General features: G+C 50.0%; 1 protein-coding gene across 1 annotated transcript in view; it reads left to right on the top strand.

Moving 5' to 3' along the window:
• LOC140458845 (uncharacterized) overlaps positions 1 to 22,426 on the top strand; it is a 60,375-nt gene extending 37,949 nt beyond the window's left edge. The window contains exons 5-15 of the mRNA XM_072553528.1: positions 2,427 to 2,543; positions 6,714 to 6,851; positions 7,842 to 7,985; positions 8,680 to 8,841; positions 10,970 to 11,032; positions 12,975 to 13,037; positions 14,980 to 15,042; positions 16,471 to 16,533; positions 18,585 to 18,647; positions 20,208 to 20,294; positions 21,122 to 22,426. Coding sequence (XP_072409629.1) covers positions 2,427 to 2,543; positions 6,714 to 6,851; positions 7,842 to 7,985; positions 8,680 to 8,841; positions 10,970 to 11,032; positions 12,975 to 13,037; positions 14,980 to 15,042; positions 16,471 to 16,533; positions 18,585 to 18,647; positions 20,208 to 20,294; positions 21,122 to 21,138 — 980 coding nt within the window. The 3' untranslated portion in view covers positions 21,139 to 22,426. The remainder of the gene's footprint in view (positions 1 to 2,426; positions 2,544 to 6,713; positions 6,852 to 7,841; positions 7,986 to 8,679; positions 8,842 to 10,969; positions 11,033 to 12,974; positions 13,038 to 14,979; positions 15,043 to 16,470; positions 16,534 to 18,584; positions 18,648 to 20,207; positions 20,295 to 21,121) is intronic.
• Positions 22,427 to 23,344: the final 918 nt, after the last annotated feature.

The raw sequence follows: 23,344 nt of genomic DNA, 5'->3' as shown, positions 1-23,344 counted from the left end.
CGAACTGCGCAGTTCTGCTTGTTTACCTTCTCCTTTTGTTTCTGTAGTTATTTTGCTCGAGAATTTCACTTTTAAGAACCTCAACAGATTTTATTGCACCATTTGTAGTGAATTCAATCCCCAGTTTGGTGGCAGTATCCTGCCACGAGTGCAAAACTGATTCTTTGTGCCTCTCATCACAAAACTGTCGCCACAGTCCAATTAACTATCTCGCTCCCACTCCCATGTTACGTTGCCAAATCAATTGCTGATCTGATTTAACCAATTGAACAGATTTAGGGACATCTAATGATATTCTTCATCACCCCAATGTTTTGTTTAGACCTCCATGCAGTTTTCTAAAGACCTCAGACTTTTCGGGAAAGTTTTCACATAATTTCACTAACATTGATAATGAATCATCTGTTCTGTCTATGTAATTACCCATTTTTAAATTACTACAGTTTTATAGCAGCTAATTAAAAAAAAAATTACTCACTGATCCGGGACTGTTTTGAACATGATTTCTTTTAAGTTTAAGGATTTTACTGTAATTATGAAAGAGAATATTAACTCCTGTTCTTTTTACAGGTCATGACTTCCACAAATGCTAATCAATTTCACAAAACTTTTTATCAAAAAATAACTTTTATTCTAAAATATTGTGATATTTATTTTCTTTTAAAAAAAATCAACTTAAGTATTTTTTTAATTACTAAATTATTATTATTTATTAACTTATTAAATATTATATTTTATTATATTAATAATAACCTATAATTAAATACCAGGAGCCTCTTGCTCCCTATAACTTCAAATACCAGGAGCCTCTTGCTCAATTAATGTGTCAGTATTCAGCTTTTGAAAACTCTATTGACCTCTTATCTTTGAATTTCTGCTTAATTCTGCAAATTAGCAGTACAGGTTCACAGGCCATTTTATAGTATTCTTTTAAATCGAGAAACCATTTTGTTACAATAAAAATCTACATATTTTTGTTGCCTAAATTCAAATTTTAGATCCTTACAGATATGCACCACCCTCTGTGTGAAAGATTTGTCCCTCAGGTCTCTTTTAGATATTTCTTCTCTCACCTTAAACCTATGCCCTTTCGTTGTGGACTCCCCTACCCTAGGGAAAAGACCCTATGTATGCCCTTCATGATTTTATAAACCTCTATAAGGTCAACCCTCAGCCTCCGACACACCAGGGAAAAATGTCCCAGCCTATCCAGCCTCTCCCTGTAACTCAAAACGTCCAGGCCAGGTGGCATGCTTGTAAATCTTTTCTGTACCCTCTCCAATTTAATAATATCCTTCCTATAGAAGGTAGACCAGAAGTGCACACGGTATTCTAAAAGTGGCCTCACCATCATCCACAACATGATCTCTCAACTCCTTTACTCAACGCTCTTTGCATTTAGATCTGGTGAGCACATTATAGGAAGGGTCAAGGATCCTAGGTATCATGTGTAGATTTACCAGAGTGGTGAGGGATTTTAGCTACAAGGTTAATTTGGGGAATCATCTCTTGTACCGGTTCTAGCTACACAAGATCACAACAGCTGATATCACTAGGACTAGCGACACAGATTTAAAGTTTTGAGCATGAGATAAGTTGTGAGAGGGGGACATCTTCAGACGGTGAGTGGTAACAATCTGGAATTTACTGGAATAGTACAAATAGCATCAATCAGAGGGTTCTAAGAGGAAAAGAGACACATGAGGGAAATAAACCCACAGGGCTACAGTGGCAGAACTGCTGTTCAAATCACCCCATATTGGGCGCTGGTATGGAACGAATGAAAGGAATGGCCTCTCTCTGTGTGCTGTAAAAGCCCTTCCCCATGGCTACACCGATTGCAGCTGGACCCAGTACTCTGACGTTCTCTACCTATGGTCTGTGATGCTGGTATCAGACTTACGATGTCTTATATTTTAAAATACATATTCAAACTCGAGGGCATAGGTTTAAGGTGAGGGGGGAAAGATTTAAAAGGGTGGTGCGTGTATGGAATGAGCTGCCAGAGGAAGTGGTGAAGGCTGGTACAATTATAGCATTTAAAAGGCATCTGGATGGTATATGAACAGGAAGAGTTTGGAGGGATATGGGCCAAGTGCTGGCAAATGGGACTCGGTCAGTTTAGGATATCTGGCCGGCATGGACGAGTTGGACTGAAGGGTCTGTTCTGTGCAGTATAACTCTTTGACTCTATATTCGAGTTGATCTTTCTCTACACTTTCTCTGTAGCTGCAATACTATATTATGTTTGATTTACCCGACCTACCTCCATAAGGTATAATTTGTCTGATTAGCGGACAAAGCAGTATTTTTTGCTAAATCTTGGTACGTGTAATGATAATAAATCAAATCAGTGGAGGGGTTCCTGACTGGAGCTCGGACTTGTTAATTTGATTCATGTTGATCTATTGCTTCTCTCTCCTCAGTGCGACCTTTGACCTGTTACCAATGTTCTGCAACTTCTGGCGAGTGCAAACTCAAACCAGTGGTTTGTCGATCTGGGACAAGTGCCTGCCGGACCACCTCAATCATCACAATCTTGGGTAATGTTTCCTCTTGAATTTTAGTGTTATGGATTTGGAGAGGTCTGAGAGCACAAAACAAAAACAAGGTCTTTCAGCACATTGAGTCAAAAACAATGACCGAACTTTTCTAATCTCATCTTCCAGCACTTGACCCACAGCTTTGGCACCGCTGAGCTAAATACTTCTTCAGTGTCTCTCCAATCCTTACAGATTCTCACCACCCTCTGGATGAAAACGTTATTCCTCATATCACCTCTAAACATCATGCCCCTTCTTTTCAATGTACACCCACCCCACCCGCTATACCCCCCCCCAGTCATTGAGCTCTCCATCAAGGGGATGCCATACTTCCTAGCTATGTTTCTCATAATGTTATCTATCTCAATTATAACCCCTCTCAGTCTCCTGCAATTTCAGGGAAACTACCCCAGACTGTCAACCTCTCTGCAGCACTGAAACTGTCTAACCCAGGCAACATCCTGGTAAATCTCCCCCTGCCCCCATTCCACTGCTATCCCATCTCTTCTGCATGTGCATTCTGCGACTGGACACAAGACTCTAGCTGTGTCCTAACCAGTGTTTATGGTGGAATCCCTCATTAGATTAAATTACCTACAGTATGGAAATAGGCCATTTGGCCCAACAAGTCCATATCTACCCTCTGAAGAGTAACCCAGCTAGAGCCATTCCCCTCCCCTATATTCCCCCTGACTAATGCACCTAACACTATGGGACAATTTAGCATGGTCAATCCACCCTAACCTGCACATCTTTGGACTGTGGGAGGAAACCAGAGCACCTGAAATAAACCCACACAGACACGGGGAGGATGTGCAGTCGCCCAGGGTAGGAATCGAACCTGGGTCCCTGGCACTGTGAGCAGCATACTAACTATTGAGCCACTGTGCTGCCCCATCCCGTCACCAAGTCCCCCTTCATTTACACGTGTGTAGGTCGTGACACTGGTCCAATTCCTTCAGAGCCAGCTCTCAGAGTGAACTGAACACCCAGACACTCCTGATTCTATCAGTCAGCCAGGGTTCCCTGACTGGACCAGGTTAACAGCTCCAATCAGGGAACTCAGATTCTATGAGGTCCATCTGGCTGACCCCATTACAATCACTGGGGCATCACCTCCCTGCTCTTAAACTCTATTAGCTTTGACTAACAAAGTTTACTGCCCCATTTCTCCTCTCTATCTCCTACTCTTTCTTCCACTTCCAGAATTTTTCTCTGTCTTCTCTCTCTCTCTCTGAGTCATAGAGGCCTACAGCATGGAAACAAGCCATTCGTTCCACACTGGCCCATGCCTTTTTCTCCTTTAATCTCTGGTCTTACTCTCTCTTTCTCTTTTATTTTTACTCACTCACTTTCTCTTGCTTGCTTTCACTCTCAACTCTTTAACTCCTTCCCATGTTCTATCTGTTCCGATGATGAGGTTTGTAGGATTGTTCTGTGATGAGATGAATAAAAAAAGACTTCCTGTGATCCATTCTGAACTCTGACTAACAGCAAACCCAGCTGGCTTGATTATTTGAGATTAAAGGAGGAAGAGTAGATGAGGTGGCGACATTTGGAATCAGTAACAGGAGCTTATGTGTTGACAGCGAATAGACCGTGAGTTTCCAAACTCCTTTCAAAGTTCTGTGAAGTTCAAGTTATAAGCAGTTGTGCTTTTAAGCTGCCCATTTAGTTTCAGGACGAAGGAGAATTGGGCCTGCAATGGTAGGCAATCAACAATTTCTACCTGGATACGTGGCCCATGTGATTCATGTTGTTGTAGAATTGGTCTTTGAGAAGGGAAGTGTTTCTAATATACCCCATCTAACACAGTGACACAATTAGTTTGTCAGGATCTAGGAGAGAGTGAGAGAGACAGAGAGAGAGAGAGAAAAAAAACAAGGGTAGGCAGCAATATGTTACAGCTCACCATGCAGTGATGAGAGTTGGGGCTTACATTGAGAAAAATCAAATTCACCAGGAGTTAAGACAAGAGTTTTGAGAGGATTTGTAGCTTAGATTGAGGTTCTGCTGAAGTTTGCTTGCTGAGCTGAAAGGTTCATTTCCAAATGTTTTGTCACCCTACTAGGTAACATCTTCCGTGAGCCTCCAGGTGAAGCATTACTGATGATTTCTGTTTTCTATTTCTATGTTTGGGTTTCTTTGTATTGGTGATGTCATTTTCTGTGGTGATGTCACTTCCTGTTCTTTTTTTCAGGCGGTGTAGATGGGGTCTAACTCGATGTGTTTGTTGATAGAGTTCTGGTTGGAATGCCATGCTTCTAGGAATTTTCGTGAGTGTCTCTGTTTGGCTTGTCCTCGGATGGATGTGTTGTCCCAGTTGAAGTGGTGTCCTTGCTCATCTGTATGTAAGGTACCAGTGAGAGAGGGTCATGTTGTTTTGTGGCTAGTTGATGTTCATGTATCCTGGTGGCTAGTTTTCTGCCTGTTTGTCCAATGTAGTGTTATTTACGGTTCTTACAAAAAAAATTACAAAACAAAATACCGTGCAAGAACTGTAAGAACCTTACAAGGATGTTGCCAGGGTTGGAGGATTTGAGCTACAGGGAGAGGCTGAACAGGCTGGGGCTGTTTTCCCTGGAGCGTCTGAGGCTAAGGGGTGATCTTATAGAGGTTTACAAAATTATAAGGGGCATGGATAGGATAAATAGAAAAAGTCTTTCCCTGGGCTCGGGGTTGGGGGGGGCAGAACTAGAGGGCATAGGTTTAGGGTGAGAGGGGAAAGATAGAAAAGAGACCTAAGGGGCAACTTTTTCACGCAGAGGGTGGTACATGTATGGAATGAGCTGCCAGAGGAATTACTGGAGGCTGATACAATTGCAACATTTAAGAGGCATTTGGAAGGGTATATGAATAGGATGGGCTTGGAGGGATATGGGTCGGGTGCTGTCAGGTGGGACTAGATTGGGTTGGGATATCTGGTCGGCATGGACAGGTTGGACTGAAGGGTCTGTTTCCATGCTGTACATCTCTATGACTCTATGACTCCATAACATCAACTAGCCACAAACAACATGACCTTCTCTCACTAGTACCTTCCATACAGATAAGGAAGGACACCACTTCAACTGGGACAACACATCCATCCTAGGACAAGCCAAACAGAGACATGCATGAGAATTCCTAGAAGCATGGCATTCCAACCAGGACTTTATCAACAAACACATCAGATTAGACCCCATCCACCACCCCCATAGAAAAAGAACAGGAAATGGCAGCACCGCAGGAAATGACATCACCAACCCAAAGAAACCCAAACATACAAACAGAAAGCAGAAATCACCAGCTGTGCTTTGCCCGGAGGCCCACTGAAGATGTTACCTAGTAGGGTGACGAAATATTTGAAAATGAACCTTCCAGCTCAGTGACCAAACCTAAAGTCCAGTTAAGATAAAATTTACCTCGCTCTATGAGGAGAGAGAGGTCTCTAGGGAAACTTGCAGCATGGAAGACAGTTCTGGAGTTCAACCGCTCTAAGCTGATAAACACAAAGAATGGAAGCAATACCGAGGCAGCTGGGAATGATTTTGAATTGAGTGTTGACTGTGACAGCACTGTAGGTAGCTCGTTTGGCTGGCCAGCTGGTTTGTAATGCTGACATTATAGGTTCAATTCCCACCTCAGCTGAAAATACCATGAAGGATCCTCCTTCTCAACCTCTCCTCTTGGTTGACTCTCAGGTTAAATTACTACAATCATCTCTCTCCAATGAGTGAACAGTCTTGCTGAATTTAACTTTTGCTGTATCTTTAATCATGTTGTTTTCTTTGCTGGGTCAAAAGTGTCGTACTTTGACACATAAGTGCCAGTGGAAAGATATTGTTAAATCAGTGGTGATTTTAGTCTGTTTGTTGCAGTAAGTATCTTTAAGTGGAGTCTTGTTCCAGAACCATTTCAGTTCTTAATTGAAAGCTACAATGGGTTTAAATGGTTTTGAACTTTGTGGGAAATTTTGTTTCCTTTCCCCTCTCTTACTCTCTCGCTTTTCTCACACTTCCTTCTCTCTTGCCCTTTTCTTTCCCATCTCTTATTCACTTTAATTCCCTTTTGCTCATTCCTCTCTCTCTCTCTCTCTCTCACTTCTCCTTCATCCCCGTTCTCTCCATCTCTCCGCCAGTTCTGAGCAGCCGGTGTGAAATGGCTGACGTGATACTTGCTTGTTTTCAGATGGACAGTCCACCCAGGTGATTAAAAATTCCTGTGGATCATGTGCGGATCCTCTCTCTATCAACACTGGAGCTGTGATTCTCTCAGAGAAAAGCATTTGCTGTGACTCTGATCACTGTAATGATCGGATAGTTGTGGGTAAGGGAAAAATGCATCGTAATCCGATCCAGATCCGATATATTCATTCCATCATCAGTCTGTCCAGTTTAATAATACCATGACTGAGAAACATCAATCCTGCAAATTTCCCCTGAGGTTCCATCAAAAATTCCCAGGGTTAGATCCAGAATAACTCCCCCTTGACAGTCTCCCATTCAAACCCTCCCAGGACAGGGGGAGCACAGGGTTAGGTACAGAGTAAAGCTACCTCTACACTGTCCCCATCAAACATCCCCAGAACACTGCAGCAAAGGGTGAGATGCAGAGTAAAGCTCCCTCTATACTGTTCCCCGATCAAACACTCCCAGACCACTACAGCAAGGGGTGAGACACAGAATAAAGCTCCCTCTACAATGTCCCCATTCTCACTCCCAGACCACTACAACATGAGGTTAGATTGAGAGTAAAGCTCCCTCTACACTGTCCCCCCATCAAACCTTCCCAGGACAGGAACAGCACTGTTTTAGATACAGAGTAAAGATCCCTCAACACCATTCCCCATCAAACATTCCCAGGGACAGGGACAGCACGGGGTTAGATACAGAGTAGAGCTCTCTCTACACTGACCCCCATCAAACACTCTCAGGGCACAGACAGCGCTAGATAAGATGCAGAGTAAAGCTCACTCTACCCTGTCCTCCCATCAAGCACTCCCAGGACAGGGACAGCGCAGGGTGAGATGAAGAGTAAAACTCCTTCTACGCTGGCTCCCATCAAAAACTCCCAGTACTGGGGGGGTTAGATACAGAGGGAAAAACTTTAATGCTGTGTTGGGATATCCATTTGTGTTTGCTCTCTGGGACATGGATCAGCTGTGATCGAAGAGTAGGGAGTATCAGTTGACCTCTGACACATTTGTGGCTGCGTGATAGAATTCAAGGCGTATTTCTGTATGAAAGCAACGGGAGCTGTTGGGGAACTCCTGAGCTCCTGTTTGTTTCACCGTGGGGAAACATGTTTGTGTTTCAGAAGCTCGGAACGACACGCGGAATGGACTGGAATGTCGAGGGTGTTTTGGAAGCTCGGCAGAGTCCTGCAGGCAGTCAGAGCGGACGGTGCAATGTGTGGGAGCTGAGACCCATTGCGGGAATGTGTCTGGTCTTGAGGCTGTGGGTAGGTTTGATTCATAGAAGCGCTGCAGTATGGAAACAGGCACTTCGTCCCAACAAGTCCACACCAACCCTCTGAGCAGTAACCCACCAGACTCTTAATTCTACATTTTCCACTGACTAATGCACCTACCTGACACATCCCTGAGCACTACGGGACAATTTCCGATGGCCAGTCCACCCTAACCTGCACATCTCTGGACACTGTGGGACAATTTAGCATGGCCAATTCACCCTAACCTATACATCCTGGACACTGTGGGACAATTTAGCATGGCCAATCCACCCTAATCTGCTCATCCCTGGACACTATGGGACAATTTAGCATGGCCAATCCACCCTAACCTATACATCCTGGACACTGTGGGACAATTTAGCATGGCCAATCCACCCTAACCTGCACATCCCTGGACTGTGGGAAGAAACCGAATGGGTAAGTGTTAACCGTTGGGAGGCATCTGGTCTGGACCGACACGTGACTCCAGACCCACAGCAATGTGGTTGACTCTGAACTGCCCTCTGGGCAATTTGGGTTGGGCAATAAATGTTGGCCCAGCCAGCGATGTCCTCATGCCATGAATGAATAACGGTGTGTGTAACGGGTCAATGTCTCTTGCCAAACACCAGTCCGTTATAACCAGCAAGGAGAGTCACACTGGCCCCCGGCTTTTCCCAACATGTGTTCCATCTCTTTCCAGTGTCGAGTGGGAAGCTGTTCTTCGCCAAAGGCTGCGTCTCTGAGCGTTTCTGCCAAACGTCTGGGTTATTGTCAGAATTCCGTGTACAGTTTGACACCTCCCCCTCGTGTTGTGGGACGGACCTCTGCAACTCAGAGAGTGGGAGCTCCACGCCGAAACCAGGTAATCATAGAAGCCCAACAGGATGGAAACAGGATATTCAGCCCAACATGCCCACGCTGACCCTCCTCAGAGTATCCCACCCAGACCCTATTACTCTACATTTACCCCTAGCTAATGACCCTAACCTGCACATCCCTGGGCACTATGGGACAATTTCCCATGGCCAATCTACCCTAACCCGCACATCTTTGGACTGTGGGAGGAAACTGGAACCCCCCGGAGGAAAACCACATGGGGGGAGAATGTGCAAACTCCACACAGACAGCCACCTGAGGGTGAAATCGAACCCGGGACCCTGGCGCTGGGAGGCAGCAGTGCTAACCATTGAGCCACCGTGACACCCCTGATTCATTTTCCATACAGCATTTATACAAGTCCATTTTAACCGAGTTGTCATTTGTTTGATGCTAAGTAACTGAATGTTTTGGGGTCGTTGAGGCTGCTGGGTGGGCGCGGGGTTTGGGGGCATGGGTGTGGGGGAGCTAATGTTGTTGGGGTGTGGAGGGGTTGGCGTGGTGAGGTGTGGCTCAAGCTTAGACGTAAAAGTTCAGAGAGAAAGGAGAAGAGTCAAGGCTAAGGGAGGGAAGAAGAGACGGAGGGAACGTGAGACAGGAAAGAGATTAAGAAAGGAAAAAGGGAGCAAAAGGAAATTGGAGAGAAGGGTTGAAGGAATAGTTTGGGAAGTGTAGAAGGTACAGAGGATATAGCAATGGGGACACAGCAATGACAGATCCCAAAGTCATGGATTTAGCTGCAGTACCCAGGGGCTGTAGAGGAGGGGGTCACCACAGGGCAGAGTGGGGGAATAGCGGGTGGGGGGAGGGAAACAGCACTCAGAGACCCCAAAGTGCACCCTCAGAACCATGGGGTAACCTGCCAAACAGGTTAGCATCTCTTTACAGTAGCAATTCAGCCAGTCACCAGGAGCAGGCAGAATGAAGAGAACTGGGAAAACAGTGTGGGGGGGGGGGGGGGGGCGGGGATATGGGCAGTGGGAGAGGTGGAGGATTTGATTTTTGACACAAAGAGTTATTGGGATCTGGAACAGGGTGCCTGAAAGGGAGCAGATACAACAGACTGAAAGGAGATGGCTGAATGGCCTCCTGTTCCTGTGTAACAGGCTGGAGGAGGGGGGCTGAATGGCCTTCTGTTCCTGTGTAACAGGCTGGAGGAGAGGGGGCTGAATGGCCTCCTGTTCCTGTGTTACAGGCTGGAGGAGGGGGGGACTGAATGGCCTCCTGTTCCTGTGTAACAGGCTGGAGGAGGGGGGGCTGAATGGCTTTCTGTTCCTGTGTAACAGGCTGGAGGAGAGGGGGCTGAATGGCCTCCTGTTCCTGTGTTACAGGCTGGAGGAGGGGGGGACTGAATGGCCTCCTGTTCCTGTGTAACAGGCTGGAGGTGGAGGGCTGAATGGACTCCTGTTCCTTTGTAAGAAGCTGGAGGAGGGGGGCTGAATGGCCTCCTGTTCCTGTGTAACAGGCTGGAGGAGGGGGGGCTGAATGGCCTCCTGTTCCTGTGTAACAGGCTGGAGGAGAGGGCTGAATGCCCATCTGTTCCTGTGTAACAGGCTAGAGGAGGGTGGGCTGAATGGCCTCCTGTTCCTGTGTAACAGGCAAGAGGAGGGGGGCAGAATGGCCTCCTGTTGCTGTATAACAGGCTGGAGGAGGGGGGCTGAATGGCCTCCTGTTCCTGTGTAACAGTCTGGAGACGGGGGCCTGAATGCACATCTGTTCCTGTGTAACAGGCTGGAGGAGGGTGGGCTGAATGGCCTCCTGTTCCTGTGTAACAGGCTGGAGGTGGGGGGAGCGGAATAGCCTCTAATTCAATTGTAACCGAATGGATTGAGGTGGGGGGTGTTGAATGGCCTCCTGTTCCTGTGTGACAGGCTGGAGCGGTGGGGGTGGATGGGCTGAATGGCCTCCTCCTGTGCTGTACGATTCCCTGATTCTGACACGCTTCACAGTTTAATGAATCCTGTCTCTGTGGCTGAACATTGAATAGAATAACTTTACAGTGTGTCAGGGTTCATCCTGTGAAGGGTCAGTGATGCTTGTGAGGGATCTGTTCCTCTTTATCTGACTGATCGGTCCATCTCTCCTCCCATTCCATTTCCTGATTGGTGGAGCAGCTATCCCAACGAGCAGCCCCGTGACATCACGGACCATCAGCCGAGAGTCAACAACAAGCAAAGGTAAGAATTCCCATTGTCTGTTATCCTGGAATCAATCCATCAAATACCCCCCAGTGAGTGGGATTTGTATCCCTGTGACAGGCCATCTCCTGTTCCTGTGTAACTGGAGGAGGGGGGGGACTGAATGGCCTCCTGTTCCTGTGTAACAGGCTGGAGGAGCGGGGCTGAATGGCCTCCTGTTCCTGTGTAACAGGCTTGAGATGGGGGCCTGAAGGGCCTCCTGTTCCTGTGTAAGAAGCTGGAGAAGGGGGGCTGAATGGCCTCCTGTTCCTGTAATACAGGCTGGAGGTGGGGGGCTGAATGGCCTCCTGTTCCTGTAATACAAGCTGGAGGAGGGGGCTGAATGGCCTCCAGTTCCTGTGTAACAGGCTGGAGACGGGGGCCTGAATGCACATCTGTTCCTGTGTAACAGGCTGGAGGAGGGTGGGCTGAATGGCCTCCTGTTCCTGTGTAACAGGCTGGAGGAGGGGGGCTGAATGGCCTCCTGTTCCTGCGTAACAGACTGGCGGAGGGGGGCTGAATGGCCTCCTGTTCCTGTGTAACAAGCTGGAGGAGGGGGTGACTGAATGGCCTCCTGTTCCTGTGTAACAGGCTAGTGAGGAGGAGGGGCTGAATGGCCTCCTATTCCTGTGTAACAGGCTGGAGGAGGGGGGCTGAATGGCCTCCTGTTCCTGTGTTACAGGTTGTAGGAGGGGGCCTGAATGGCCTCCTGTTCCTGTGTAACAGGCTGGAGGAGGGGGGCTGAATGGCCTCCTGTTCCTGTGTAACAGGCTGGAGGAGGGGGGCTGAATGGCCTCCTGTTCCTGTGTAACAGGCTGGAGGAGGGGCTGAATGGCCTCCTGTTCCTGTGTAACAGACTGGCGGAGGGGGGCTGAATGGCCTCCTGCTCATGTGTAACAGGCTGGAGGAGGGGGGCAGAATGGCTTCCTGTTCCTGTGTAACAGGCTGGAGGAGGGGCTGAATGGCCTCCTGTTCCTGTGTAACAGGCTGGAGGAGGGGCTGAATGGCCTCCTGTTCCTGTGTAACAGGCTGGAGGAGGGGGGCAGAATGGTTTCCTGTTCCTGTGTAACAGGCTGGAGGAGGGGGCTGAACGGCCTCCAGTTCCTGTGTAACAAGCTGGGGGGGTGGAGGTGGCTGAATGACCTCCTGTTCCTGTGTTACAGGCTGGAGGAGGGGGGGACTGAATGGCCTCCTGGTCCTGTGTAACAGGCTGGAGAAGGGGGGCAGAATGGCCTCCTGGTCCTGTGTAACAGGCTGGAGAAGGGGGGCAGAATGGCCAACTAGTCCTGTGTAACAGGCTGGCGGAGGGGGCTGAATGGCCTCCTGTTCCTGTGTAATAAGCTGGAGGAGGGGGGGGCTGAATGGCCTCCTATTCCTGAGTAACAAGGCGGAGGAGGGTGGGCTGAATGGCCTCCTGTTCCTGTGTAACAGGCTGGAGGAGAGGGCTGAATGGCCTCCTGTTCCTGTGTAACAGGCTGGAGGAGAGGGCTGAATGGCCTCCTGTTCCTGTGTAACAGGCTGGAGGAGAGGGCTGAATGGCCTCCTGTTTCTGTGTAACAGGCTGGAGGAGAGGGCTGAATGGCCTCCTGTTCCTGTGTAACAGGCTGGAGGTGGGGGGAGCGGAATAGCCTCTAATTCAATTGTAACCGAATGGATTGGGGTGGGGGGTGTTGAATGGCCTCCTGTTCCTGTGTGACAGGCTGGAGCGGTGGGGGTGGATGGGCTGAATGGCCTCCTCCTGTGCTGTACGATTCCCTGATTCTGACACGCTTCACAGTTTAATGAATCCTGTCTCTGTGGCTGAACATTGAATAGAATAACTTTACAGTGTGTCAGGGTTCATCCTGTGAAGGGTCAGTGATGCTTGTGAGGGATCTGTTCCTCTTTATCTGACTGATCGGTCCATCTCTCCTCCCATTCCATTTCCTGATTGGTGGAGCAGCTATCCCAACGAGCAGCCCCGTGACATCACGGACCATCAGCCGAGAGTCAACAACAAGCAAAGGTAAGAATTCCCATTGTCTGTTATCCTGGAATCAATCCATCAAATACCCCCCAGTGAGTGGGATTTGTATCCCTGTGACAGGCCATCTCCTGTTCCTGTGTAACTGGAGGAGAGGGGGGGCTGAATGGCCTCCTGTTCCTGTGTAACAGGCTGGAGGAGAGGGCTGAATGGCCTCCTGTTCCTGTGTAACAGGCTTGAGATGGGGGCCTGAAGGGCCTCCTGTTCCTGTGTAAGAAGCTGGAGAAGGGGGGCTGAATGGCCTCCTGTTCCTGTAATACAGGCTGGAGGAGGGGGCTGAATGGCCTCCTGTTCCTGTGTAACAGTCTGGAGACGGGGGCCTGAATGCACATCTGTTCCTGTGTAACAGGCTGGAGGAGGGTGGGCTGAATGGCCTCCTGTTCCTGTGTAACAGGCTGGAGGAGGGGGGCTGAATGGCCTCCTGTTCCTGTGTAACAGGCTAGTGAGGAGGAGGGGCTGAATGGCCTCCTGTTCCTGCGTAACAGACTGGCGGAGGGGGGCTGAATGGCCTCCTGTTCCTGTGTAACAAGCTGGAGGAGGGGGTGACTGAATGGCCTCCTGTTCCTGTGTAACAGGCTAGTGAGGAGGAGGGGCTGAATGGCCTCCTGTTCCAGTGTAACAGGCTGGAGGAGGGGGCCTGAATGGCCTCCTGTTCCTGTGTAACAGGCTGGAGGAGGGGGCCTGAATGGCCTCCTGTTCCTGTGTAACAGGCTGGAGGAGGGGCTGAATGGCCTCCTGTTCCTGTGTAACAGGCTGGAGGAGGGGGGCTGAATGGCCTCCTGCTCATGTGTAACATGTTGGAGGAGGGGGGCTGTATGGTTTCCTGTTCCTGTGTAACAGGCTGGAGGAGGGGCTGAATGGCCTCCTGTTCCTGTGTAACAGGCTGGAGGAGGGGCTGAATGGCCTCCTGTTCCTGTGTAACAGGCTGGAGGAGGGGGGCTGAATGGCCTCCTGCTCATGTGTAACATGTTGGAGGAGGGGGGCTGTATGGTTTCCTGTTCCTGTGTAACAGGCTGGAGGAGGGGCTGAATGGCCTCCTGTTCCTGTGTAACAGACTGGCGGAGGGGGGCTGAATGGCCTCCTGCTCATGTGTAACAGGCTGGAGGAGGGGGCTGAACGGCCTCCAGTTCCTGTGTAACAAGCTGGGGGGGTGGAGGTGGCTGAATGACCTCCTGGTCCTGTGTTACAGGCTGGAGGAGGGGGGGACTGAATGGCCTCCTGGTCCTGTGTAACAGGCTGGAGAAGGGGGGCAGAATGGCCTCCTGGTCCTGTGTAACAGGCTGGAGAAGGGGGGCAGAATGGCCAACTAGTCCTGTGTAACAGGCTGGCGGAGGGGGCTGAATGGCCTCCTGTTCCTGTGTAATAAGCTGGAGGAGGGGGGGGCTGAATGGCCTCCTGTTCCTGTGTAACAGGCTGGAGACGGGGGCCTGAATGCACATCTGTTCCTGTGTAACAGGCTGGAGGAGAGGGCTGAATGGCCTCCTGTTCCTGTGTAACAGGCTGGAGGAGAGGGCTGAATGGCCTCCTGTTTCTGTGTAACAGGCTGGAGGAGAGGGCTGAATGGCCTCCTGTTCCTGTGTAACAGGCTGGAGGTGGGGGGAGCGGAATAGCCTCTAATTCAATTGTAACCGAATGGATTGGGGTGGGGGGTGTTGAATGGCCTCCTGTTCCTGTGTGACAGGCTGGAGCGGTGGGGGTGGATGGGCTGAATGGCCTCCTCCTGTGCTGTACGATTCCCTGATTCTGACACGCTTCACAGTTTAATGAATCCTGTCTCTGTGGCTGAACATTGAATAGAATAACTTTACAGTGTGTCAGGGTTCATCCTGTGAAGGGTCAGTGATGCTTGTGAGGGATCTGTTCCTCTTTATCTGACTGATCGGTCCATCTCTCCTCCCATTCCATTTCCTGATTGGTGGAGCAGCTATCCCAACGAGCAGCCCCGTGACATCACGGACCATCAGCCGAGAGTCAACAACAAGCAAAGGTAAGAATTCCCATTGTCTGTTATCCTGGAATCAATCCATCAAATACCCCCCAGTGAGTGGGATTTGTATCCCTGTGACAGGCCATCTCCTGTTCCTGTGTAACTGGAGGAGAGGGGGGGCTGAATGGCCTCCTGTTCCTGTGTAACAGACTGGAGGTGGGGGGCTGAATGGCCTCCTGTTCCTGTGTAACTGGAGGAGGGGGCGGGCTGAATGGCCTCCTGTTCCTGTGTAACAGGCTTGAGATGGGGGCCTGAAGGGCCTCCTGTTCCTGTGTAAGAAGCTGGAGAAGGGGGGCTGAATGGCCTCCTGTTCCTGTGTAACAGGTTGGAGGAGGGGGGGACTGAATGACCTCCTGTTCCTGTGTAACAGGCTGGAGGAGGGGGGCTGAATGGCCTCCTGTTCCTGTATAACAGACTGGCGGAGGGGGGCTGAATGGCCTCCTGCTCATGTGTAACATGTTGGAGGAGGGGGCTGAACGGCCTCCAGTTCCTGTGTAACAGGCTGGAGGAGGGGGGGCTGTATGGCCTCCTGTTCCTGTGTAACAGGCTGGAGGAGGGGGGCAGAATGGCTTCCTGTTCCTGTGTAACAGGCTGGAGGAGGGGGCTGAATGGCCTCCAGTTCCTGTGTAACAGGCTGGAGAAGGGGGGCAGAATGGCCTCCTGGTCCTGTGTAACAGGCTGGAGAAGGGGGGCAGAATGGCCTCCTATTCCTGAGTAACAAGGCGGAGGAGAGGGCTGAATGGCCTCCTGTTCCTGTGTAACAGGCTGGAGGAGGGGAGCTGAATTGCCTCCTGTTCCTGTGTAACAGGCTGGAGGAGGGGGGCTGAATGGCCTCCTGTTCCTGTGTAACAGGCTGGAGGAGAGGGCTGAATGGCCTCCTGTTCCTGTGTAACAGGCTGGAGGAGGGGGGGCCGAATGGCCTCCTGTTCCTGTGTTACAGGCTGGAGGTGGGGGGAGCGGAATAGCCTCTAATTCAATTGTAACCGAATGGATTGGGGTGGGGGTTGTTGAATGGCCACATCTTCCTGTGTGACAGGCTGGAGCGGTGGGGGTGGATGGGCTGAATGGCCTCCTGTTCCTGTGTTACAGGCTGGAGGTGGGGGGAGCGGAATAGCCTCTAATTCAATTGTAACCGAATGGATTGGGGTGGGGGGTGTTGAATGGCCTCCTGTTCCTGTGTGACAGGCTGGAGTGGTGGGGGTGGATGGGCTGAATGGCCTCCTCCTGTGCTGTACGATTCCCTGATTCTGACACGCTTCACAGTTTAATGAATCCTGTCTCTGTGGCTGAACATTGAATAGAATAACTTTACAGTGTGTCAGGGTTCATCCTGTGAAGGGTCAGTGATGCTTGTGAGGGATCTGTTCCTCTTTATCTGACTGATCGGTCCATCTCTCCTCCCATTCCATTTCCTGATTGGTGGAGCAGCTATCCCAACGAGCAGCCCCGTGACATCACGGACCATCAGCCGAGAGTCAACAACAAGCAAAGGTAAGAATTCCCATTGTCTGTTATCCTGGAATCAATCCATCAAATACCCCCCAGTGAGTGGGATTTGTATCCCTGTGACAGGCCATATCCTGTTCCTGTGTAACTGGAGGAGGGGGCGGGCTGAATGGCCTCCTGTTCCTGTGTAACAGACTGGAGGTGGGGGGCTGAATGGCCTCCTGTTCCTGTGTAACAGGCTTGAGATGGGGGCCTGAAGGGCCTCCTGTTCCTGTGTAAGAAGCTAGAGAAGGGGGGCTGAATGGCCTCCTGTTCCTGTGTAACAGGTTGGAGGAGGGGGGGACTGAATGACCTCCTGTTCCTGTGTAACAGACTGGCAGAGGGGGGCTGAATGGACATCTATTCCTGTGTAACAGGCTGGAGGAGGGGGGCTGAATGGCCTCCTGTTCATGTGTAACAAGTTGGAGGAGGGGGTGACTGAAAGGCCTCCTGTTCTTGTGTAACAGGCTAGTGATGAGGAGGGGCTGAATGGCCTCCTGTTCCTGTGTAACAAGCTGGAGGAGGGGGGCTGAATGGACTCCTGTTCCTGAGTAACAGGCTAGTGAGGAGTGGGGCTGAATGGCCTCCTGTTCCTGTGTAACAGACTGGACGTGGGGGGCTGAATGGCCTCCAGTTCCTGTGTAACAGGCTGGAGGAGGGGGGCTGAATGGACTCCTGTTCCTGAGTAACAGGCTAGTGAGGAGTGGGGCTGAATGGCCTCCTGTTCCTGTGTAACAGACTGGACGTGGGGGGCTGAATGGCCTCCAGTTCCTGTGTAACAGGCTGGAGGAGGGGGGGCTGAATGGCCTCCTGTTCCTGTGTAAGAAGCTGGAGGAGGGGGGGCTGAATGGCCTCCTGTTCCTGTGTAACAGGCTGGAGGAGGGGGCTGAATGGCCTCCTGTTCCTTTGTAAGAAGCTGGAGGAGGGGGGGCTGAATGGCCTCCTGTTCCTGTGTAACAGGCTGGAGGAGGGGGGGCTGAATGGCCTCCTGTTCCTGAGTAACAAGGAGGAGGAGGGGAGCTGAATGGCTTCCTGTTCCTGTGTAACAGGCTGGAGGAGAGGGCTGAATGGCCTCCTGTTCCTGTGTAACAGGCTGGAGGAGAGGGCTGAATGGCCTCCTGTTCCTGTGTAACAGGCTGGAGGTGGGGGGAGCGGAATAGCCTCTAATTCAATTGTAACCGAATGGATTGGGGTGGGGGGTGTTGAATGGCCTCCTGTTCCTGTGTTACAGGCTGGTGGAGGGGGCCTGAATGGACTCCTGTTCCTGTGTAACAGGCTGGAGGAGGGGGGCTGAATGGACTCCTGTTCCTGTGTCACAGGCTGGAGGAGGGGGGCTGAATGGACTCCTGTTCCTGTATTCACAGGCTGGAGGAGGGGGGCTGAATGGACTCCTGTTCCTGTGTAACAGGCTGGAGGAGGGGGGCTGAATGGCCTCCTGTTCCTGTGTAACAGGCTGGAGGAGAGGGCTGAATGGACTCCTGTTCCTGTGTAACAGGCTGGAGGAGGGGGCTGAATGGCCTCCAGTTCCTGTGTAACAAGCTGGGGGGGGGGGAGGTGGCTGAATGACCTCCTGGTCCTGTGTAACAGGCTGGAGAAGGGGGGCTGAATGGCCGCCTATTCCTGAGGAACAAGGCGGAGGAGGGGAGCTCAATGGCTTCCTGTTCCTGTGTAACAGGCTGGAGGAGAGGGCTGAATGGCCTCCTGTTCCTGTGTAACAGGCTGGAGGTGGGGGGAGCGGAATAGCCTCTAATTCAATTGTAACCGAATGGATTGGGGTGGGGGGTGTTGAATGGCCTCCTGTTCCTGTGTGGCAGGCTGGAGCGGTGGGGGTGGATGGGCTGAATGGCCTCCTCCTGTGCTGTACGATTGCCTGATTCTGACACGCTTCACAGTTTAATGAATCCTGTCTCTGTGGCTGAACATTGAATAGAATAACTTTACAGTGTGTCAGGGTTCATCCTGTGAAGGGTCAGTGATGCTTGTGAGGGATCTGTTCCTCTTTATCTGACTGATCGGTCCATCTCTCCTCCCATTCCATTTCCTGATTGGTGGAGCAGCTATCCCAACGAGCAGCCCCGTGACATCACGGACCATCAGCCGAGAGTCAACAACAAGCAAAGGTAAGAATTCCCATTGTCTGTTATCCTGGAATCAATCCATCAAATACCCCCCAGTGAGTGGGATTTGTATCCCTGTGACAGGCCATCTCCTGTTCCTATGTAACTGGAGAAGGGGGGCTGAATGGCCTCCTGTTCCTGTAAAACAGGCTGGTGGAGGGGGCTGAATGGCCTCCAGTTCCTGTGTAACAGGCTGGAGGTGGGGGACTGAATGGCCTCCTGTTCCTGTGTAACAGGCTGGAGGAGCGGGGCTGAATGGCCTCCTGTTCCTGTGTAACAGGCTTGAGATGGGGGCCTGAAGGGCCTCCTGTTCCTGTGTAAGAAGCTGGAGAAGGGGGGCTGAATGGCCTCCTGTTCCTGTAAAACAGGCTGGTGGAGGGGGCTGAATGGCCTCCAGTTCCTGTGTAACAGGCTGGAGGTGGGGGGCTGAATGGCCTCCTGTTCCTGTGTAACAGGCTGGAGGGGGGTGTGGCTGAATGGCCTCCAGTTCCTGTGTAACAGGCTGGAGGGGGGTGTGGCTGAATGACCTCCTGTTCCTCTGTGACATCTTTGAGTCTGGATGGGTGATTGGTGAATATATACCAGTTTTCCTCTGTCCAAGGTCCCTGGTACCTGTTCAATACTGGATTAGTGGTGCTGGAAGAGCACAGCAGTTCAGGCAGCATCCAAAGAGCTTCGAAATCGACGTTTCGGGTAAAAGCCCTTCATCAGGAATAAAGGCAGTGAGCCTGAAGCATGGAGAGATAAACTAGTGGAGGGTGGGGGTGGGGAGAAAGTAACATATAGTACAATAGGTGAATGGGGGAGTATGCTATTTTCTCCCCACCCCCACCCTCCTCTCACTTATCTCTCCACGCTTCAGGCTCACTGCCTTTATTCCTAATGAAGGGCTTTTACCCGAAACATCGATTTCGAAGCTACTTGGATGCTGCCTGAACTGCTGTGCTCTTCCAGCACCACTAATCCAGAATCTGGTTTCCAGCATCTGCAGTCATCATTTTTACCTCGTTGATTTTAACCCTACTGCGAATCCTCTTGCAAGGATGCCTGCCTTGAAGAAGATTTCCTCCTCTCTCTACAAGAATCTCAGGGACTCCCTCTCCCACTGAAACTCCCAGGTCATTTCCTCTGCCCTGAAGCTCTTTCCTCATTTCCCCTTCCCCCACCTCACCCTAGTTCTAAACTTCCAGCTCAGTAACTGTCTCCTTGACTTGTCCGGACTTGTCCGACCTGCCTATCTCCTTTTCCACCTATCCACTCCACCCTCTCCTCCCTGACCTATCACCTTCATCCCCTCCCCCACTCACCCATTGTACCCTATGCTACTTTCTCCCCACCCCCACCCTCCTCGAGCTTATCTCTCCACGCTTCAGGTTCACTGCCTTTATTCCTGATGAAGGGTTTTTGCCCGAAACGTCGATTTCGAAGCTCCTTGGATGCTGCCTGAACTGCTGTGCTCTTCCAGCACCACTAATCCAGAATCTGTTCAATATTGCCCAGTGAGTTACCCTGCCCTCATTGCACTTGTTATCCATTCACAAACATTTCTATTTGGTGCTGCAGGGTGTATCATCGGGCCAACTGTTGGAATCGCCTGTGGAGTTGTGATCGCATTGCTGATATGTTATTTTCCCTGCAGAAAGAAAGAAGGTCAGTGTGCTAGCTCTGTCCCAAACCTGTCCATCATTGCACCTCTGACTCAGTAGACTGTACAGGAGAGGGCAGTTTTGTCCTGGTTGTACTGACCCCTTTGTTTAAAAAAAAAGCTCTAGCTGCACTGGCCCTTGGAGTGGGTCCAGAGGAGGTTCACGAGAATGGTCCCAGGAATGAAAGGCTCAACACATGAGGAACGTTAGATGACACTGGGACTATACTCGATGGAGTTTGGAAAGATGAAGGGGAGGGGTGAATCTAACTGAAAAGCTGACTGACCTGGATAGAATGGACATTGGGAAGATGGTTCCATTGACAGGAGAGACAAGGACCCAAGGGCACAGGCTTAGAGTAAAGGGCAGACCCTCTCGAGCGGAGATAAGGAGAAACATCTTCAGCGGTGAGTCTGTGGAATTCACTGCCGCAGAAGATTGTGGAGGCCAGTTCATTGAGTGTATTTCAGACTGAGATAAACAGGTTCTTGATTGTTAAGGGGATCTTAATTGTCACTGGGAGAAGGTGGGAGAATAGGGCTGAAAAACCCGTCAGCCACGATAGGCCGAATGGCCAAATTTCTGCTCCTATGTTTTATCGTCTTGTAGTTCCTCAACCTCCTGTTGATCTTCACTGTTCTGTCTGTAAGGAGTTTGGTAAAAAAAAAGACATGACATTAATGAAAAGTTTGGGAGAGTCAGATAATAACTCCAAGAGTGGACTTGGCATTGCCATGATCATGTGAAGTGTTTTTGTGAGGTTTAACCTAGCAGTGTACGATATTAGTCAGAGCTGTTTCTGAACTCCTCCTTTGCTTCCTCCAAATCTAGACTCTGTTCCCATATGACGCATGGAGGGAAGATCTTGGTTTTTTTGAGATTCTGATTACTGTGAAGCCCTGCATTGTTGGTGACTCTGTGCGGACAGTCCCTCTCTCGCTTGCTCTCTCTCTTGCCGTGATTGTTTGGCTTTGCTGAAGGAGGAATCATCTTTGAGAGGGACCATCGATGACTCTGCTCCTTGATGATGACATGAGGTGACAATTTTCACTGGGCAGTAAAAGAAACAACCTTCAGAGGGTGAAAATCTCCTGGCTTACCAATGGTTCATTAGTCCTTTCATAGAAACTTAGGAAACAGGAGCCACGAAGGGCCGAATAGCCTAATTTCTACTCTAGGCCACGTGGCCTTTCAAGTCTGCTGTGCTATTCAGTATTTTTGGTCATCTAACTCAGTTCCCTGTTCCTGTTGTGTACTCATACTCTCCCACCCTTTGAGCTTTAAGAACAGTGTCTATATATTTGAAAATATTCAATGTTTTCGCCTCAACCATTTTCTGTAGTCAAGAATTCCACAGGCTCCCCAATCTCTGCGTGAAGACATTTCTCCTCATTTCAGTCCTACCCATATCCTTCAGCTGTGACCTCTCTGGTCATATGGAACATTCTTCCTGCTTTTATTCTTGCTTAGCCTGTTAGAATTTTTGTAGGTTTCTATAAGACTCCCCTTCTTGTTCTTTGAAACACCAGTGAATATAATCTTAGCCAATCCAGTCTCTCTTCATCCGTCAGCCCTGACATCCCGGGAATCAGTCTTGGAAACATTCGCTGCTCTCCTTCCGTTGCCAGACCATCCTTCCTCAGATACAGAGACCCTAAACTGGACACACAGTACTCCAGGCGTGATGGCTCAGTGATTAGCACGGTTACCTCACAGCACCAGGGTCCCAGGTTCAATTCCAGCCTCGGGCGACTGTCTGTGTGGAGTTTGCGCATTCTCCCCGTCTCTGCATGGGTTTCCTCCCACAGTCCAAAGATGTGTAGGAAAGGTGATTTGGCCATATTAAATTGACCATAGTGTTCTGGGGGGTGTAGGCTAGATGCATTAGTCAGGAGTAAATATAGGATAATGGGGAATGGGTGGGTTACTCTTCTGAGGACTGGTGCTGGGCTCAAGGGGCCTGTTTCTACACTGTAGGCATTCTATGAACTGTGCGGTTTCTCCCTGTACAATTGCAGTAAGAAATCCCCGCTCCTGGAAGGAAAACTACAGTTTCAAATCTGTCGAGGTTTGCTTACCTGCTGTGTGTACACACTTGTAACCAAAGATGTAATAAAAAAAATTTCATCAACTGAATTCCTGCTATTTTTATCTTCCCCTTGTGCTTGTGCCTAGTTAAAAATCACACAACACTAGGTTATAATCCAACAGGTTTATTTGGAAGCACTAGCTTTCAGAGCGCTGCTCCTTCAAGAGGCAGCTACCTGATGAAGGAGCGTGGCTCCGAAATCTAGTGTTTCCAAATAAACCTGTTGGTGTTGTGTGATTTTTAACTCGGTCCACCCCAGTCCAACACAGTCCTCCTCCACATCTTGAATTTGAGCAGCCAATCATTGAGGCGCCAATGCACACATAATGGATTCGGTTAACACAGAAGAATTGCTGTTCCATTCGCTTCGGATCAGGGAAGCAGAATTGCACACGTGAACAAGTGGGGTACGCATGCTTGTGAGAAACTGGTAGGATTGCGTGATTTCCCTTGACATACAAGAAGGACAAAAAACCCAAGGCTTCTCAGCAACATACAACACAACCAAGCGGCAGGAGCCATGATAGATGACCTCCCACTATCACACTGTGAACACTACATTAGCTCGCATAGCATAAGGGTGAGGTATGAGTCCCTGAGGAATTCTGTGAGCTTTTATGACAGCTTCTAGTATTTATCAATGTGCACTGCAATCACAGACACTAATACTCCAGGGCAAAGGTCAGAATTCCCATTGTCTGGTATTCTTGGAATCAATTCACCAAATATCCCCCCACCAAGTGCGTGGGATCTGTGACCCTGTAACAGACCTTCTCCTGTTCCTGTGTAACAGGCTAGGGCTTGGGGACTGAATGGTTTCCAGTTCCAGTTTAACAGGTCGGAGGGTGGGGCTGAGTGGCCTCCTGTTCCTGTGTAACAGGCTGGAGGTGGGGGACTGAATGGCTTCCTGTTGCTGTATAACAGGCTGGAGGAGTGGGGGCTGAATGGCCTCCTGTTCCTGTGTA

Source organism: Chiloscyllium punctatum, chromosome 34 (assembly GCF_047496795.1).
Source record: "Chiloscyllium punctatum isolate Juve2018m chromosome 34, sChiPun1.3, whole genome shotgun sequence".
Classification (NCBI taxonomy): domain Eukaryota; kingdom Metazoa; phylum Chordata; class Chondrichthyes; order Orectolobiformes; family Hemiscylliidae; genus Chiloscyllium; species Chiloscyllium punctatum.
Note: the sequence above shows the minus strand (reverse complement) of the source record. Positions and strands in the feature narration are given on the sequence as shown.